Below are 21,642 nucleotides of genomic sequence, written 5' to 3'. Positions count from 1 at the left end.
TATATTAGATATACTCAGTCACACTGTACATTAGATATACTCAGACACACTGTACATTAGATATACTCAGTCACACAGTATATTAGATATACTCAGTCACACTGTACATTAGATATACTCAGTCACACAGTATATTAGATATACTCAGACACACAGTATATTAGATATACTCAGTCACACTGTACATTAGATATACTCAGACACACAGTATATTAGATATACTCAGTCACACTGTACATTAGATATACTCAGTCACACAGTATATTAGATATACTCAGTCACACTGTACATTAGATATACTCAGACACACAGTATATTAGATATACTCAGTCACACACAGTATATTAGATATACTCAGAACACAGTATATTAGATATACTCAGACACACAGTATATTAGATAGATATACTTAGTCACACAGTATATTAGATATACTTAGTCACGCTATACATGAGATATACTCATTCACACTATACAGTCAGAAATACTCATTCACACTATATATTAGATATACTCAGACACACAGTACATTACATGTGATGATTTGTCAACACCAGCTCAGTCAATCTGCAGTCAGGAGGTCGTTGTAAATGTAGTTAATTGTAATATTTACAGATGCAATGATCACTTGAGAAAGAATCAAAGGTCTATACTGTGTTACTGAAACTGAATACTTTGATTTCACCTGAACCAGTAATTACAAATATAAACACGGCCACGTCCATCTACACAAACTCCGAACGGGTACAAGACACCATCATCTTTAGTGAGTATGTTTCTGACAAACTGTCCTGACTCAGTCAGATGAACAACAGTGTGTTGATAGTAGTCAGTAACCAGGATGTCACCTGTGCTGGTACTTGTGATACCACGTGGATATCCTAGTGTTGTGTGTCCTGGTGTAGGGTAGGTGAACACAACGTCCCCTTCAGCTGTCAGGCACAGGACACGCTTCGAACCGCTATCCGACACAAGGATGTTTCCTGTTCTTGTTGTACAAAGAAAGGAAGGAGAATGTATGATTGCTTTTCCACTATCTATATGTTTAATTGACTTCAGCACGTGACATCTCAAGTCCAGAATATCCACACATCTATCAATATCAGAACCTGCTGCTAGTGTTGATGGTGTCAGAGACGTTATACCACTGTACTGTTTGCTGGTTGTGATGGTCGACAGCAGCACCAGGTCAGGGTTCACTTCAACTGTTACAATCTGTCTGCAACCTGGCAAGGTGACAGCCACCTGGTTGTGTTTCAGCCTTGTTATACCCCACGGTTCACCTCCCAGTTGGAGCTTGCTGTGATGTCGTTGTTTGTTCCTGGTGTAGAAGGACTTCACACTGTTGTTGTTGTAGTCTGTTACAACCACTGTGTCTGTACCATTCACCAGCAACACTGTTACGTCAGCAGGGTATACCTTATTCTCGTCTCCTGCTACCTTAACGTTAATGGAGTCCTGTAACACAGGAGCAGCCTTCAGGTCCAGCACGTTACAGGAGCAGCAGGTCCAGTACGTTACCAGTGTTACTGGTGTCTTGAGATACAGGTGTTGCCTCCAAGTTCACCATACCGTCATACTGGACATCTATCTCACCCAGCTGTAGATCGTCCAGAGCTCTACTCAGCATGTCTTCGTTCTGTCTGAACATGATCCTGGCTATTCTCCCCCTCTTCTTCACGTCTACGTCTCCGACAGCATCCACATCACCGGCCTCACATCCCTGATACATCTCATACACGTCCATGTCACACTCAGATTGTAGAATCTGGTCTATCAGCTCAGTCTGTTGTCGGTACATCTGTACTGATATTTCACCCGACTTTAGGTCGGCTGTCAGTTGTTCAATGTGCTTTTCAGAAACTTCTTTCAGTTCATCTAGAAGTTTATTTTCCATGAGAGTTATCTTCTCTCTCGCTTTGTTACCAAAACACTTGATGTCATGTTCCATTCTTGCATATCGATCTTTTTCAGAAACGACGTTCACTTTAACAGCATCAACTTTTGCTTCCATTTGGATTTGCTTCTTCGAAATAGTTTCCTTCTTATTCAACAGCTGGGACTTTAATGCAGGTAATTCCGACTCCAGTGTGACAACTGATTCACATTTCCTGTGATAGATAACACAACAGGTGTGACAGGTGACTTTCTTGCAATCTTTGCACAGGAATTTGATGTTTTCATCCTTGTGTTCTTTACACTTGATGTTTCGTTTCCTGGGGATAATGGCCTCACTAGTCAGGGCAGTTGTATCGTGATGACGAGTGGATGAGATGCGACTGTGCACCCTAGCACATACATCACACAGGGCGTCATCGCATACCGAGCACCACACAGTCGCTGGAGTTGTCTCCCCTTCGCGATGACAGCACGTGCAGTTCTTTGTATCTGGACAAAAAACAAGGTTGAATGAAAAGCATTCAGCATCGTATCATCGAGTGTTTGTTCTCACGTCTAGCTATTTAAGGGCGGTAGGCTAGCCTTGTAGTCAAAGCGTTCGATCGTCACGCCGAAAATCCGGGTTCGATTTCCCAGATGGGCACAATGTGTGACACCTATTTCTGGTTTCCCCGCCGTGATATTGCTGTAATATTGCCAAAGGCGGCATAAAACTAAACTCACTCACTCTATCTGTATACGTAATTGCACAATTTGTTGTGGTTTATGAATTGTTGTTACTAGTAATTTTAGTGTAAGCTACCTCACAACACGATATCTGCAAGACAGACTTCTGAAAGATTTCGGGAACTTGAATGACTAGTTTGACATAATGAAAATGAGGTATCACTTGAACCCTAAATACCCTACCTTTTAACTTCAACCAAGATATTTGGAAAACAGCTATGCAGGACCACTACATTCATGAGTATTGTGGGGGTACAAATTGAAATTTGTATCAGTAAATAATGAATGTATTTACAATTACATGTAGATTTAGATCAGTCATTTTCACATTGAGTAAGGGAGTGTGTTGCCTTCGCAAAGGTTAAGAGTCGAACATGGGACGGCTACAAACTTTATACGACGACCACAGACGAATATTTAACAGATTTTACACGTGTCTATCCTTCCTTTCTTTTGAGTGTGGTGCAAGACACATCCAATAGACCATCGTGCATTGCAGTACCAGTTTACCATTGATCCTTACCTTTACATCCGGGGCCAAATGAGTCTAGCAGTCCCTGGATGACAAAGCTCGGTTTGACGTCATCCGCCCACTCATCTATTGGTCTCTCGGGGGCACTCACTTTCGTCATCTTGCTGCAGAAAGGACACAGCAGAGACTTGGCATTGATAGCTTCCGGTTTGGTTTTGGTGTAGTTGACGACACATTTCCGACAGAATGTGTGATAACAGACAAGGGTGCATGGATTGTCAAATACTTCTGTACATATGGTGCATGTGAGAAAATGTTCTTGCAGTTTCTGAGACGTCGCCATCTGCAAACGGAAGATGCATTAAATCTACAATGTTATTACGCATTGCATGCTGCCGGGACTATTTGCACTAGGCAATATGGCCAAAGTAACGGTTGCGTGTAATAGCATTTATACAAAATAAATGATATGTTGGTTGAAGTTATTTGGACCCTTTTTCATAACCCCTTGTTCATTTAAAAACAATCAAATTAAACAGACTATTGTTGACAATCATAAATGAAATGTATTCATACGCGTGACCCCTGTTATGACGGCGTAATGCACTCGTTCTGTAAGTTGAATTCTGATATATTATTGTGCTAATGTTGGATGGGTAATAAATGAATATTTAACGAATGAATAAGGTATTATACGGGACACCATTTAGTATTCTCTCTCTAAATATACACTATAGTAAGTGTTCATTTCAAATTTTTGAACATACCAGCGCAACCACAGCCGACAAGCCTCACAGATGTATGTGCGATCGTACGTTCGTGCGTGCGTGCACGTGTGTGTGTGTATGTGTTCTGGATAAAGACTGAAAATTCTAAGATCAAGGTCTTCTGCAATCAATATTTTGTGTGCCCACCCTGGGAGACAAGAACAGCCTGTTGGGGTGTCGTCTTGTGCATATACCCCAGGTCACTAATCAGTCAAAGTTAAGCAATGTTGTACACAGAGAGTCCTTGGATGGTTGACAGGTTTGTTTTCAGCTTGCGTGATCTCGGTACTGTGATGAAGTGACAAAGATGAAACACATTTGTTTCTGCCATTGTGTAAACTTGGTGTCCAAACAATCACACTGCTTCCGCCAACTACGTGGACGTCCAGCTTACGTTTGACGCAAAACGTTATGACGACGACTACACACCCGCCATTTACACCTAGAAGCAACAATGACTCGTGGACTTGGCACATACAGCGCTGACTTCGATATCAGCGCTCATTTCCATAACGAAAGTAGCTAGGCTGGTGTCAACTGCTTGCGCCAACAAACGCGACTCCAGCTATGAATATTTACTGTCTAAATATTTTATTAAATGTAGAAATGACAGCCCTAATAGTTTTCCATCTTGAGTCAATGAACCGTTATGTCCACATACCGAGTCACCTGAGATTAGGCTGTACATATCGATATACCCGACTCCAGCTATGAATATTTACTGTCTAAATATTTTATTAAATGTAGAAATGACAGCCCTAATAGTTTTCCATCTTGAGTCAATGTACCATTATGACCACAGACCGAGTCACCTTAGATTAGGCTGTACATAACGATATACTCGTACATAGTAAAAGTAGCGGAGCACATAGGGAAGGACTCGAATTCTAAGACCATTATCACCGTATTTCTTCACACCTTGTCGTTTGATCACCGCGTAATTATGTCGCTATACCTGGTCATTGTTAGAATGGTAGTGTACGTGAAGTCTGGCAAATACCGCCTGCACGTTTACTCAACTTCATTTCCTCGTTCCAGCCAGTCGGTGAAGGGTGAGGTTGAGCCCCATAATAAACGGCTACTGGTCAGCAACGACACACAACACGACGTAAATACACCCTCCGAGAAGACACGAGGGGTCAGGGTTCACGTGTCAAATATACAACACGATAAAGCACATATACTTCTGTCATTGCTTACGTTCATTTATCTCTCAGTCATTTCCTCCCAATGTACGACTTTTAAAACTAATTTGACATATATTTTTTCTAGTCTGTCTCACAGTCCCTGAACCACATTATTTTCCCTACAGCCTAGCCTCCCCTGCAGTGCTAAAGCCCTAATTGAAGCAAGTCTAGATTTCCCCTGGTTCTGAATCTCTGGTCTCCCTGGGGCTCCTTTTCAATTTATAATAGGTTTGTTTGTTACTATCAAAATTATATCTATTCAGAGACTAAGCCTTAGCCTAATTTATTTCCAAAATGTAGATTTTGATACGTTTACTTTTAATGATATACTTTGTCTTTAGTTAGTCTCTTATAAAGGCCTTTCGTATCACCAGAGTCGCGTTATACAGGTGCATTTACGTTTATTGTCGCCTGTATAATGTACTGACCTAGATTGCATAACTCATGTCGATAACGAAGGTAGGCTGTAAGAGATTGCCCAACAAATGCAGTGCCACTTGACATTATACACCCATACTGTCTCAAAACTGTGTTATGTGTAGATATAATACGCATAGTAATTCACTGACGTCAGTGTATCGGTAAGTCCACACACCAACTTGTGTTAGATGAGGGTAGTCGGTTCCCTGTACATAACGAAAGTAGACACGTCAACACAGCAGTGGGGAGGTCACACACAGGAAAAATACCACCATGGCCGAATTAGTACAGTATTACCACCGTATTTCTTCATACCTTGTCCATCAATCACGGAGTAATGATATCGCTATACCAGGTCATTGTTAGAATTGTACTGTACGTGAAATCTGGCAAATATCGCCAGCACGCCCACTTACCGTTACTTCCTCGTTCCACCATGGCGGTGTAGAGGGAGATGATCCCGTGAATAAATAGCTACTGGTTAGCGGTTGGTTGTCGGTAAGCACCCAACTACCCGTTATTGAGCTCTGGGTTACAAGTATATTTTCTTACAGAGAAGGCTTGTAGGCGACAGGGGTCAAGGGTGTCACGGGAATAACACGATAATGCACACAGCGTTTTGTCGTTGCTTTCATTCTGCGTGTCGTTTCATTTCAACACACGAGTGTCTAGCCTCATTTCAAAACACCCTTTCATCTGCATGTATCGCAAAATCCGTAGTCCATCGTGCTTGGAGTTGGAAGGGGAAGCCTCGTGGTGAAGATCCTTCTCGTCACGTCCGAAGTCAGGGGCGTAGCTACCATTATAAAAAAAGCCCGGGCTTACACATTATTTTTGCTAAAGATCGCCATGAAAGCTGGGCTAGCCCTCAATACTATAAAAATAAAGCTTGGCAACCTATCAGGTCTAAATGCACGATTCCCTTACATACATTTCAATGTACAAACTCTGTAAAATTAAATTGTTTGCTAAGTTGTTACAATTGGAGTTAATTATTTTATCCATGGTGGTCCAATAATTAAAACACTTTATTATCTAAAGTTCATTTCCATTTAAATCCTTATCAGTCAAAAGTGTAAACAATGTTTACATGTGGCCCAATAAATTTCCACTACCCTGTGGCCTTAACCTTCATGTGTGATGTCAAAGCCCACAGGTCACATCGTGACCTCTCCAAAGCTCATGCATTTTGGAGCACATGCTTGCCAGTGTGTACTGGACCTCCATGCTGCCTGGTTGTCACCCAGCTGACTGTAAGCTGAACTATGTAAAGACACATATGTGAGTACTTTACCCTTTCATTGCTAGGTTGTACTATCTCTAAATTACAATGAAATTGTAAATATGCCAAAATGTTAATTGGTTAGTGCAAAAATTGTTAATATATTTCACACAATTATTTGTAAATTTGTGGTTGTTAATTTTGCAATTTCAATGTATTCACATATCATTCGAATGAAATATTGAATGTTATGTGCTATGAAATTTGTACATTTTCTGAATTTCATCGAAAGCTATTGTTTGTTGTAGTTTTCTGATCCTCAGCAACTCATCAGCAACTTTACTCCTCAAGTGAACACAATAATATTTAACAAGTCCTCAGCAGCAGCCATTTATTATGAACTGTAACTCCTATAATATCAATACAATAAACCTTATTGATGCGAGTATCAGTTCTTGTGTTCTTGCATTAACATCGGGCTTACAAGAAAAAATGGCTGGCTACTGCGCCTGGAGGTAATGTTCGAGGCCCCACATATGTACAATGTGCGAAGCTCATTTCTGGTGTCTTCAGAGGTGATCTGTTTGTGGTACCTGACATCTGTGTCTGCGTCTTTATCACGGTGCCAATCTAAAATATTACAGTGCGAAACAACTTCAAACCTGCGTGTCGTTTCATTTGAACACAGGTGTATGTAACCTCATTTGAAATCTTTCCTTAATCTGCATGCCTGAATATATCGCAAGAACCATAGTACATAGTGCCTGGAGTGAGAAGGGGAAACCTAGTGGTGAAGATTCGTAGGTCGAGTTCGAAGCCCCATATTGTATTGGGTACAATAGGCGAAGCTCATTTCTGGTGTCTTCAGAGGTTATCTGTTTGTAGTACCTGACATCAGTGTCTGCGTCTTTATTTTGTTGACGATCTTTAATGTTACAGTGCGAAACAACTTCAAACCTGGTCCGTGATCAAAGCATGTTTTAGCTGACATCTGCACTGATACAGGTCCTAGACTAGGTGAAACACACACACACGGTCATGGTGCTGAGATACCTCATATCTCACAGCAGAATCCTGGCGTGTACAAGGGATGCAACTCTGTTCAGCGAATGGGGATGTTTTATATGACAGGTCCAACCAAAACCAATCAAATCTAACAGATAGTTTGAAAGTGGAGAGTGCATCTGTTGACAACATCATTAGCTGTCGACAATCTGAAATGTTTAATTGTTTAATGGCAGCCATAATTTTCCTGTCTTCCTTCAACTCACAAACAGCAAATCGTAAAATGACACACTTCAATACAGTGATCTTCAACCGTTTGGTCAGTTGAAAGGTCTGTTCCTTCACATAGAAAACACTTCAGAAACAGATTTGTTCACACCTATCAGTATGATACAATTCAATACACTTGGTCCAGGTTTACAATTCTTGACATATCTATACATTGTTACATGTAGTGAATGTTCATTCGCCCTTTCATGTCTTGGCTCGTTGCGTCTCTCCCGACATTCTGTCCACGCCAAGTCCCAACCATACATGATTACTCCCAGATATAGGGCCCACTGAACTGTATCACCATTCTCTTGTAATAAATTTCATCGACCTATTTTCGAACAGTCAAATCAAATTACATTATCCTTTAAAGACTGCAGCAACTCCTCTTAGCACCTGCTGCCTAAATAGAACTGTGGACACATGTAATGATGTCTCACGGACACGTCTCCATAATTATGGGAAGGAGACACATCTTAAAGGTCACATGCAACCAAAAAATCAAACATAATTAAAACACAATTATCACTTATTCATGACATATAATATACATTGTTGGTTATGAAAAAAACATCTAAACAAAATAATAAGCGTACAATCGCAAATCAAAATGGGTTTACTTCGCAAGAAACGAAGCAGCCGGGATACCGAACCCAGTCAGAGCGGGTGGGTGTGCAGTCAAGTGTAACGGCTGGCTCATTTGCAGATGCCCTCACGGCGCATTGTGTGTGTGTGTGTATATATAGAGATGTTGGGTTTTGTAAATACATGCTCATTTTTTTGTCTATAACATTTTACAATCAACAGACATCATAACATGTCATGTGTTCAAGTATCACACCTGCCTGTCTGTGTAATTACATAATGTGACAGATACCGAACTCGGGCCATAAATCAATGCATTTTGTTTATGGTGTATAGCCTGAATGGTGTTAAGTTCAAATTGCATGTGGTCAGTGATCGCAGCTGTGTATTGAATATTGTCATTAGCAGGCAGGCAGGCAGACACACAGGTGTCAATAAAACAAGACATTGAGTTTTGTCTGTGACAACGACATATCTATATCACAGTTAGAAATTCTGTCAACGCTAAATAATGACATTGCTTTTAAGTATCGAACTGAGAAAGTGACTCGGTAAGAAGAACGTGTGGTGAAATAGACAAATGAAATTATATAAACAGTTAATTTACTGTCATAACATATACAAAGCTCGCGCCAGTAGGATATCGACAAAACATTAGAAAAATAACTCACACCAAAGCCTTCACCGAGTATTCACCGGACAACCCGCTTCCAAGCTGCGCGAACCTATTTCACTGCGCACCTGTTATTAGCGCAGCCCAGCTGTTGAAACCCGTTTTCCGCAGAAAAGTCGGGGGAAAATTAGTGAAACGTTTGAACGTAGAACGTTTTTTTCATCGCGTTATTTTTCAACTTTATAAGTTGAATTTGCATTTTTGACGATTTGTTTCGGTAAGTCCATACCAAAAGGTATCAGAATCTGCAAAGTTGTGTTTTATGTTTTAACGAAACATTCACTGAAAACAGGCCCCTGGATCAATGTAAAGATCAGGCTCACTCAAACTAGACTTGAATGTTGTCCCATGATGAACTCCTCTCTGATGAGTATTTTAGTTGACTTTTGAATCCCAACCTTTGACCTGGATAAACATCTTTGCAAAGTTAGCGACAAGAGACATCACTTTCAAAGTAAGGTTTTGAAGTCTTGTGAATTTATCATTATGATCATGCGGTTGATAGTAGGATGAGTAATTGAAGTTTCTGGTTGCTTGAGTGTTTGGGTGGTTGAGTAGTTGAAAGGTTTGTTGGTTGAGTGGATAGTTGGTTGAGTGAGCGATCGATGGGTTGAATGGTTGGTTGGTTGAGTGGTTGAGTGCTTTGGTTTACCCAAGGAATAAAATCAAGTTTGAAACTGCTTTGAACCCATGAACATAGATTTCACAATCAACTGGACCACTTCCACCCCAATGACAACAGAACGCAAGGTCAACACAATAAATTTACATACTTAAAGTTTTGCTGAGACCGAGTTAAGCTGCATATATCACATAGTTAATTTGATTTACAAACCCAAAGGCTAAAGTTAGTGTGATCAACACATTTGTTTATGTAAATGAGAAAAGTTTTATAACGCGTTTTAATATTTTCTATAATACACTTAATCCATAACGGTTGAAACCCAAAGAGGGTCCTGTAGGTAGTTTTTGTTTTGCATGCGTTTTTCGTGCTTTCAAGAAGTCATAAAAAGGCATAAAACGTGCCCTTTAAAAAGTGTGGCTCTAAACCTCGAATCATTGTCACCCAAATCATTGTTTAGACGTCGACGGGTCTGAAAAACACAAATTTGGAAGAATCTGCTTGCATTTCTGTATACCACAGCTAACTGAAAATGAAAGGTGGCGAGCCATTGGAACGCTTAAAACCGGAACACCCCACGCAACGTTGCAAAGCAGTTTAACGTGCACAGGAACACCATATGCCGCTTGTGGAGATGTTATCAACAAAACGCCGTCGTTGCAGACCGTCCCCGAGGTGGCCGTCAACCTGTAACCACGCCACGCAACGATAGCTGGATTCGAATCACCAATCAGCGCCAACAGTTCCTGGTGTCAACAGAATATCGCCAAGGACTATTCGCCGGCAGATTCTACCAAACATAAGCAAACAAGATTTTTCCATATACCCTTGAATTGTCAGTAGACCAAGGGTATCTAGAAGCACAGGAGAGGCAATGCGTTTAGGCAGACCTTGTACCTTTCTACAGAAATACCTTTCCGTTAACTCCAACATATCCAATACTTTTGATGTTAACCTGGTCCAGACAGTACAACCATATAGAGCACATGGTAAAATGACATTGTTCCATATACGACACACACAAACAGGACTGAGTGAACCATAGCACAAGCCAAGGTCATGATACATATAACTAGTTTACTGGGTTTTTCACATGATGACATTGTTCTATCATACGACTTATTACATGAAGACAACTGAACTCCAGCGTACGTAACAGATTGCATGAGAGGGATGGCCACAGAACCAAGATACAGACTAACTGGTGTGAGAGATCTGTCTGTATTGAATACAAGCAAGGCACTTTTACTGACATATACTTCAACTTCCACTTCAAACCATAATCATACACAACTTCTAGAAGAGTCTGAGAATTACGTGGATTGCTGGAAGTTAAAGTAGTATCATCAGCAAGAAGAATACCTGGACAGTGTCCACATGGAAGCTGGAGACCTAGACCCGAGTTATCTAAACTCTGTATTAGATCGTTGATGTATAGGATGAATAGCCAGCGGAAATCACTCGCCCCTGCCCTACACCTTGACTAATTCTAAAGCCATCATCCAGGAAACCAGCATAGGAAACACATGATTGCATGGACAAGTATGACATTCCAAGCAGTCTCCATATTTTACCTCTTATCACGTGATTTTACAGTTTAAGAAACAGTCCATCCAACCAAACTCGGTCAAAAGCCTTCTCATTATCGAGAAATACACGATTCACTGGAGATTTCCTTTCTTTAAAGTATGATATTGTTTCTATCAATGTCAGTGCAGCTGTATAAGCTCCAAGATGTTTTCGAAACTCAAACTGAAGGCGATGTGGATAGTTACTTAGCTTAAGTGAAGCCCATGCTGCGACAACGGCATCTGTGGCCATCAAAGAAAATACTGTGGCCACCTCTTACGTTCTCGAATATTGTTATTTGCACTTGTACATTAGCCGTAATGGTGAAAAGTGTTTGAAATAGAAAAGTTTTTATATGGTCGTTTACTTAGCAACATTAACTCAGTGTCAACTGATTTGTCTTTATATACACGCCTGATTACTTAGCAATATCATCTCAGTGCCAAACTGATTTTTTATGAGCAACTTTAACTCAGTGTCAAACAGATTTGTCTTTATATACATATACTTGCTTACTTAGCAACATTAACTCGATGCCAAACTGATTCTTTCCATCGGCTCTTTGATCAATAATGGGTTGTATCCCATAACCCCTACATGCCACTACCCCTACAGCCCAGTACCCCTACAATTAGTTAAAACAACACACGGCATTTACCTGTCTAGCATAATATGAACTGACCCAAAGAGAGATTAGTGCATAGAGTATACAGATGAGATCAAGGGAGGGATTCAAATGTTCTTTAGTGTTTTGTGTCAAGGAAATTTGGGATTAGCTAAAAGTTGTTTTAGTTTCATGATGAAAGATAAACCTCTAGTGAGTAGAACAATTTTACAAACTTGATAATGTGTAGGTTGTTAAATGTTGAAATTAAGTTGTTTTAGTGCCATGATAAAAGATACAAAGTATTATTGAGAAGTGGAGGGAAATGAGAAGGTGAGAAGCCATGGACGACACTCCAGACGTCCCAAGAGCAGTCGACTTCAACGATTACATCGTGACAACCTGGGTCGACGACACAGCCAGATTTCTACTTCCCCTGTGGAACCACAACCTGACAACTGGGCCGAGGACAAACAACAATCTAGAAGGTTTTCACAACCGACTGAACCGTGAAATTCCACACAGGCATCCGAACATATACAGATTTGTAGAAGTCATTAGGAGAATTGAACTTGCTGAGAGGGTGAACATTTCACAAATAGACTTTGGTGCTGCGACAAGAAGCAGAAAGCGAGTCTTCAGGGCGATTGACAATCGCCTGTGTAGACTCAAGGAGCAGCTTGAGCTTGGACAGAAATCACCTCTTCAGTTCTTGGACGCCGTCGGCTATCTGCTTAAGCTGGGATAGATTGAAACACTGAATGTTCATAGACTGAAACACTTGACACAAAGGACTATGTAACATTGAATGTTAACAATTAATTGTTAATGTCCATCAAAGAATCATGATGACGAATTATTGTTAATTCTTATTAAAATCTTGATGATGACAAATGATGATCACTTTCTCTCAACCTTTTAGTTGTGTGTTGTTATGTCTCTTAAGTGGATTAGTCCATTGTGTGGAATAGGTAACAGGCAGTGGATTAACAGTGCAACAGACCGTCAACTATGTTGTTATAAGCTGTAGAGGTAGTGGCATGTAGGGGTAATGGGGGGGTTACCCAATAATGTAACTTAATGAGTGTTGTAACAACCAAAGGCAGAGATAACATGTGGTCATTAAGACTTAAGCAGTGAGCTCTTTTTTTCAGAAAACGGTAATCACTCAACCATATAATCCCCACAATGCCACAAACTGCAGTGAAATCAATTGTGGCGCTCCTGGGACTATACTACTTGGGAAATGTGGCGGTCCCGGGCTGACACCACACGTGCTAGACGTCCTGCCAGATTTTGCATTACTTCAGCAACGTCTACGACTGCAGCGGTGCAGACAGCATTATTGTGATTGACTTAAAGTTAAATATGTGAGTTAACAACTGATATTTCAATGAAGAAACTGGCAGCTGACCCACAAAGCACCCTGCTGTTAAATACAAGGGTGCCGGGGCTGGGGCAAGACAATAAAAGGTGACTATGCTATTGTGAAAGTGAAGCAGGTTAGATTGAGAGGTACGTACATATATACATTTCCTACATATTAGATATAATCAGTCACGCTATACAGTAGTTATACTCAGTCACAAGGTATATTGTATGCGATGATTTGTTGACACCAGCTCAGTCAATCTGCAGGCAGGAGGTCGTTGTAAATGTAGTTCATTGTAATATTTACAGAGACAATGAGCAGTTGATAAAGAACCAAAGCTCTATACTGTGTTGCTGAAACTGAATACGTTAATTTCACCCGTGTACCCATCACAGACATACACACGGCCACGTCCATCTACACAAACTCCGTTCGAACGCAGGGCAATATCATCTTCGATGAGTATGTTTCTGACAAACTGTCCCGACTCAGTCAGATGAACAACAGTATGTTCACCGTAGTAAGTAACCAGGATGTCACCTGTGCTGGTACTTGTGATATCACGTGGAAGTCGCAGTGGTGTTTGTCCTGTTGTAGGGTAGGTAGACACAACGTCCCCTTCAGCTGTCAGGCACAGGACACGCTCGGAACTGTCACCTGACACAAGGATGTTTCCTGTTCTTGTTGTACAAAGAAAGTCAGAGGAACATACGATCTCTTTTCCACTATCTACATGGTTCACGGACTTTAGGACGTTTCCTGTCATGTCCAGAATATCCACACATGTACCAGAACCTGCTGCTAGTGTTGATGGTGTCAGAGACGTTATACCCCAGAACTCTTTGCTGGTTGTGATGGTTGACAGCAGCACCAGGTCAGGGTTCACTTGAAGTGTTACAATCTGTCTGGTATTTGGCACAGTGACAGCCACCTGGTCGAGTGTCAGCCTTGTTATACCCCACGGTCTACCTCCCAGGCTGAGCTTGCTGTGACATTGTTGTTTGTTCCTGGTGTAGACGGGCTTCACACATTTGTTGTCGTAGTCTGTTAGAACCACTGTGTATGTACCATTCACCGGTAACACCGTTACGTCAACAGGGTATACTTCATACTCGTCTCCTGCTACCCTAACGTTAATGGAGTCCTGTAACACAGGAGCAGCCTTCAGGTCCAGCACATTACCTGTGTCTTGAGATACAGGAGCAGCCTTCAGGTCCAGCACGTTACCAGTGTCTTGTAACACAGGAGCAGCCTTCAAGTCCAGCACGTTACCAGTGTCTTGTGAGACAGGAGCGCCCTTCAGGTCCAGCACGTTACCAGTGTCTTGTGACACAGGAGCAGCCTTCAGGTCCAGCACGTTACCAGTGTCTTGTAACACAGGAGCAGCCTTCAGGTCGAGCACGTTACTGGTGTCTTGTGACACAGGAGCACCCTTCAGGTCCAGCACGTTACCAGTGTGTTGTGACATAAGTTATACAACATAGTACACTGAGTTGACTTCATTACTTGACTTGACTTGACTTAACTTCACAGACTTCTTTATGTTACACATTCCTTTAGAAAGCTTCACTGTATTGTTTTGCGATGTGGGTGTGCCTAAGCATCTTCGTATTCATTGATTATGAACTCGAAGTCTCAATTGTTTAATGCAGAACTCCACTGTTATAACATGGTTCCTACACATACATGAAAGTCACTTGCGACTTGATGAAACATTCATTAGAAATAGATGTAACTGCGCTGAAACTCAAGCATAACCTAGTGTAGTAATAGATTAAAGTGATTTGAAACGTAAGGTGATACGTTCCTGGCGAATACAGACTTTAACCTGCTTTTTACTGCAAAATAAATCTTCAAAATTATCTCCTTTCAAGACAAAATACGCTTGGCTTCTTTTAACCGTCAACTTCCGCTCATAACGTCCCCAATTAGAGTTATCCCCCTTGATACCAAATCACTGTGAGCAGCGAGTTGCACTCAACTTAATAAAAGTGAATGTCTCTGAATAACTGATTCCAATACAGCGTTGGTTTGTCCATAATAGGCCAAGGAATAAATTCAAGCTTCGGGTGAATTCTCTTTCTGATAAGTATTTTAGTCGACTGTTGAATCCCAACCTGTTACCTGTAGACAATCTATGCAAACAATCACTGTGCAGTAGTTCATTTGCACTGTGCTCTGACACATTCAATAACAAAACGGGCAGTGCAGAAGTTATTGGTGGTACATGTGGGGACATTGCGCCAGTGTTAAATGGAGACGCTAAATAGAAACAAATAGTCGACTTGAATTGAAAAGGAGGCCTAGAAGCTTGGCGGAAAATCAAGTACATCAATTCATGCTTTTTCGTTACAGAAGGAGCACAAGGTAAGGGAAGTTTGGTTCAGATACAAACTGTGGCAATAGGTTTTAAAGACAGTTTAAAAGCTTGAACTATTCTCAAAAACATGCAACGGTGGTTCAAGAGCATATTTTCAAACAGCAGTATTACAAGCTACATGACCGACATGACAGTTAACGACATTTTGGTCCAAGAGTACAATCTATAACTGCAGCAAATGTACACAGCTTCTCAACACGGACACATCGTTTGAGCTTAGAAGGTTCTTAAATTCATACAGGTTAGGAAAATTATATTATAGTGGATTGACGAACTTTGGTTGTGGTTCTGTATATGAACGAGAACGAGCTAATGAAATCTGTCAGCAATAACAGATGAATTACAGAGACAATAAATAATGCTTAATTTGTGGTTAGACCACGACGCATATACTTTGCTAAAGCATATAACGTGTGATGCAGTACAGATCTACCAGAAAACACATCTCGAAACAGTCGGTTGGTCTCAATATCGAAATTGTGTAAAGAGATAGGGTAACCCCGGCTGTATCCTCTCTATGGCTGCACAGATATCTGATATCAGTAAAGATCAGGTTTGAACAACCCATTGGAACGTTGTTTACAAGATCACGAAGGGAATAGTTCGAATGCGTGCTTCCCAAGCATGCAACCTGTAACATACTAACACGAGACAGTTGCCTGTACTAAAAATATTCTTTTTATGAACCGCTCTGAGCCAATGCACCTAGTATTGTACGGAAGGACAATCTGGGTCGAGATCCGTGTTAACACAGTCGACAGGAAATCTTAACAGTGGAAATTGGACTTTTCTAGACAAACAACACACTTGTATAACTTTTCTTATCAGCTCTGGTCTCACATTTAAATACTTTTTTTTCATTACGAAATGCCTTTTCCAACTTTCCTAGGAAGGGACCTAAACAATTTAAAAAAACATGTTTATCTTTTACTCTGATTGAGTGAATGGCTACAGTCTGATGGCTAAAAGGCACCACAAATGGGCTTTGTAGCCATGCTGAGATTCGAACCCGACCCGACGTCGCCTACTCTGGGCTACTCCTTGACCCCGCCATGGCACTGTTCTACGGATTTCGCAAAATATTCAGGAATGCAGTTTGACTAAAGTTCTGAAATCAGGATATAAAATATTCGGAAGAATAGACACACAGAATGAAAGCAATGACAAAACATTACATTATCGTGTTGTCCCCGTGACACATCTGACCCCTGCCACCTACATGCCTTCTCTGAAGTAAAGACCCTAGAACCAAAAGCTCAATCACGGGTAGTTGTCCTTTCTCTAACCTGTCTCTAACCAGTATTCGTCACGTGGTACAATCTCCCCATACACCTAGTGTGTGTGTGTGTGTGAGGAGGAGAAGAGGGAGGTGAAGGTAAGTTGGCATGCGGTAGATATTTGCCAGATTCTCGGTTCACTACAATTCTACCAATGACCAGCGACAGGTATAACGACATCAGTAGTAAATTTAGAATCCACAAGATGGTAATGGTCTTATAATTTGTGTTCCAGTCCTTCCTTTTGGTGTGTTGCCTTCTCTGCTGTCGTCATATACAGGTGTATGGATATCTACACCTTAATCTGAGGTGGATCGGTCTGTGAACATAACGGCACATTGCCTCCAGTCTGTAAACTACCATGGCTGTCACCAAGCCTGCAATGATTCATACTGGCTAGTGATGTTGCGTTTATTGGGGCAGGTCTATTTTACCTAATGCAACTGGGTTAAGTGCAGTGTTTATTTGCGTGACAATACACGTACATGGCTCTGTTAAAGGCGACTGTGGTGATAACTACTTTCTTTAGAGACAAGTCGAAAGAAATAAACAGCTTATTATTTCGTATCACTTTTTATCAGATGGATAATGGCCAATGGATTGATTGGTTAAACATAATGCATCTACGCTGTGTTGCTTATGAACATTCATCATCTACAACGTCATGGTTGCCATGTGCACAAGTCACGTATTTTGCCCCATGGAGCAGATTGAAGATGTTTAGACGTCTCCTTGAACGTCCACGTGTTTAGCGGAAGTAGTGTGATTACGTTGACACCAATTATATACAATGGCAGAATCTATCTGGTTAATTTTCGTGGATTCCAGCATGATATCACCAGACCAAACAGCCAAACGATTCACAGCTTAACCAACACGACATATTCAAACCAGTTTCCTCACCAAATCTCAACCCAGACAAACACAGAATGAGCGAAAGCTTCAACCACAGTCGCGGCCAAGTGAACGACCATTCCCTAATTAGTACTTTCATGGCTCCTTTCGGAAGAGATATCAGGCTGTTCTTGACTCCCAGGGTGGACACACAAGATACTGATTGCAGAAGGCCTTGATCTTTGACGTTTACTTTCTCCCCACTTATCCAGAACACATGCCATGTATATATTTGAAATGAACACTTACTATCGTGTTGATATTTTTCTGTATTTCACATGCATCTTTTGTAGATGGCGACGTCTCAGAAACTGGAGGAATATTTCCTCACATGCACCATATGTACAGAGGTGTTTGACAATCCATGCACCCTTGTCTCTTATCACACATTCTGTCGGAAATGTGTCGTTAACTACACCAAAACCAAACCACAAGCCATCAGTGCCAAGTCTCTGCTGTGTCCCTTTTGCAGCAAAATGACGAAAGTGAGTTCCCCTGAGAAACCAATAGATGAGTGGGCGGATGACGTCAAACCGAGCTTTGTCATCCAGGGACTGATGGACTCTTTTGGCCCCGGATGTAAAGGCAGATACAGACAGCATTGAGTACATTTGATATCAAGCTACTTTCCGTCTTAGCAATTAGGTAATACTACTTGTAATGAGCTTGTTTGTTCCAACTTGAATATATAAGAAAGACATATAGGTTATCTCGCCAAGGCTCGCTAAATACAATGTTTATTCCTAATGCAGGATATCAACCATCCCAAAACACACGAGTGTGATAACCTATTTATAATACAATGTCATTCTTACTTCATAATTTTAAAATATGCGATTTCATTTGCCACAAATCATGAAATATGCCCACATATCTATGACGTCACAAATATGTGCGTAGTAATACGTGACATCACAAGCTCGGCGACGCAATTTTCTACTGGACACTCATCTGACTGCGTTACGTCATATAGTTCCTAGTCAGTTTTAATGTTAAAGCACGTATATTGTTGCCAACAAATCTTAGCTTACGTTTGAAAAATAACAACAAACTCGCGTGGAACTTCAGAAACCTTCAATTAACCTTTTGAACAGCAAATACACTTTAATGTTCGCGTAACGTCGTGCACCTGGATTCCTAGTGCCATTCTCTCGCTAACACTAACAGTCGGTCGGGGAATTGATGTTGGTATCTTTGTAAACCTATGAATTTCTATCTTCGCTTTATCATCTACTCCATCAATAATAACCAGGCATGAATTTTCTGGGATCAAAGCACTGACAGTACCGTTACCACGACCGTCAATCCGGACACGACCGCCGACCATTGACGCCATGTTTGTTTACACTGTGAAAGTAGTCCCTAAAATTCGCATATGACCTCTCTAATTTGCATCGATATCCGTATATGACCCCAAAGGATACCGAAAATATCCGTTGGCTTTTTCCTCCCGAGAACACTATCCATTGTGTGATAAACACAAATATTCGCTGATTGTTTTAAAGTTACGTAAGGGATAGCATGGGGTTGCTGTATGATGTTAGTGACTTTGCTTTTATAAATATCATGAGGTACATGGAAAAAGTGTTCTTCTTAGGTTCCACTGTTGTGTATGTTCCCTTTAGTGTAACAACGTGTAATTGTAAACATAATGGGTACTGATAGCTACTTTAATCAGTTGTTTTTACCTGATATATACCCTTGAATGCTGCGCCGCTGAATGATTGCCACCTCTGAAATGTGTAAGATAATCAGATGAAAGTGATAGGGTCAAACTATTCACTCACATTACAGTCATTTAGATATATACTTGTCAAATATTCTTTATATGTGAAATGTTTACAAATTTTGAGATTTTCTTTATGTGTGAGATAGCTGACACAAATTAAGCTTTAGGTAAATCAGCATATGACAAATACTCATTCACATCAGGTGTATATGACAAAATATAGCATACATGCATTGTTAGTTTCTTTTCATCAATCTATCCGTTTTTCGTGCAGAGGCAAAAGATTGCACATGCTGTCGGGGAGAAGGGCAGACAACTCCTGCGACCGTGTGGTGTTCGGCATGCGATGTCGCCTTGTGTGAAGCATGTGCCAGGGCACACAGACGTTTTCCAGCCACTCGTCACCATGATGTACTTGATCTCTCTGGGTCTGAGGTCAATATCTCCAGGAGACGTAAAGTGATGTGTAATGAACACAAGGATGAGTGCATCAAATTCCTGTGCAAAGATTGCGAGAAAGTCGCCCGTCACACCTGTTGTGTTATCTATCACAGGAAATGTCAGTCAGTTGTGACACTGGAGTCGGAATTACCTGCATTGAAGTCACAGCTGTTGAATAAGAAGGAAACTATTTCAAAGAAGCAAATGGAAATGAAAACAAAAGTTGATGTTGTTTACAGTAAACATCATTTCTGCAAAACATCGATATGGAAAAATGGAACAGGACATCAAGTCTTTTGGAACAAAAGCGAGAAAGAAGATAACACAAATGGAAAATAAACTGCTAGATGAACTGAAAGATGTTTCGGAAAAGCACATTGAACAACTGGCAGCTGACTTGAAGACGGGCGAAATGTCAGTACAGATGTACCGACAACAGACTGAGCTGATAGACCAGGCTCTACAACCTGAGTGTGATGTGTATGAGATGTATCAGGGGTGCGAGGCCGGTGATGTGGAGGTTGATGGAGACGTAGGCCAGAAGGAGATGGGAAGAATATTGAGAATCATGTTCAGACAGAACACAGACAAGCTAAGTAGAGCACTGGCTGATCTACAGCTGGGTGAGATTGTTGTCTCTTAAGATGGAATGCAGGACCTAAATGCCGCCTCTGTGTTACAAGAAACCAGTAGCGTGTGCTGGACCTGAAGGCTGCCCCCTGTGTCACAAAACACCAGTAGCGTGCTGGACCTGAAGGCTGCTCCTGTGTCACAAGACACTGGTAACGTGCTGGACCTGAAGGCTGCCCCTGTATTACGGGACACCATTAACGTTAGGGTAGCGGGAGACCTGAATGAGGTATACCTAAGTGACGTAACGGTGTTGATGGTGCATGGTTCAGACAGCGGTTTTCACAGATACCTACAACAACAGTGTGAAGTCCTTCTACACCTGGAACAAACAGCGAGGTCACAGCAAGCTCAAACTGGAAGGTGCACCGCTGGGTGTAACAAGGCTGAAACACGACCAGGTGGCTGTCACTGTGCCGAACATCAGTCAGACTGTAACAGTGCGAAGCAACCCTGGACTTGTTCTGATGTCAACCATCACAACCAGCAAGCAGTACAGGGGTATAACGTGTCTGACACCATCAACACTAGCAGCAGGTTCTGAAAGATGTGTGGATGTTCTGGACATGACAGGAAACGTACTAAGGTCAATTAGCCCTGTAGATAGTGGGGAGGTAATTATATATGGTCCAGTCTTTCTTTGTACAACAAGAACAGGAAACATCCTGGTGTCAGATGACAGTTCCGGGCGTGTCTTGTGCCTGACAGCTGAAGGGGACGTTGTGTTCACCTACCCTGCGACAGGACACACAACACTGAGAAGTCCTTGTGGTATCACAAGTACCAGCACAGGTGACATCCTGGTTACTGACTACGATCAACACACTGTTGCTCATCTGACTGAGTCGGGACAGTTTGTCAGAAACATACTCACTTCTGTGGACGGCGTCTTGAACCC

The 21,642-nt window shown here is 41.4% G+C and overlaps 1 protein-coding gene across 1 annotated transcript in view; it reads right to left on the bottom strand.

Annotated features, from left to right (window-relative positions):
• Positions 1-1,492: 1,492 nt before the first annotated feature.
• The window catches only part of LOC124282942 (E3 ubiquitin-protein ligase TRIM56-like), a 36,514-nt gene continuing 16,364 nt past the window's right edge, over positions 1,493-21,642 (bottom strand). Inside the window, exon 3 of the mRNA XM_046718994.1 lies at positions 1,493-2,388. Within this exon, the coding sequence (XP_046574950.1) occupies positions 1,493-2,388 (896 nt within the window). The remainder of the gene's footprint in view (positions 2,389-21,642) is intronic.

This window comes from Haliotis rubra, unplaced genomic scaffold (genome assembly GCF_003918875.1).
Source record: "Haliotis rubra isolate DU_JTF1 unplaced genomic scaffold, ASM391887v1 Scf307, whole genome shotgun sequence".
Classification (NCBI taxonomy): domain Eukaryota; kingdom Metazoa; phylum Mollusca; class Gastropoda; order Lepetellida; family Haliotidae; genus Haliotis; species Haliotis rubra.
This window is presented reverse-complemented; position numbering and strand designations above follow the sequence as displayed.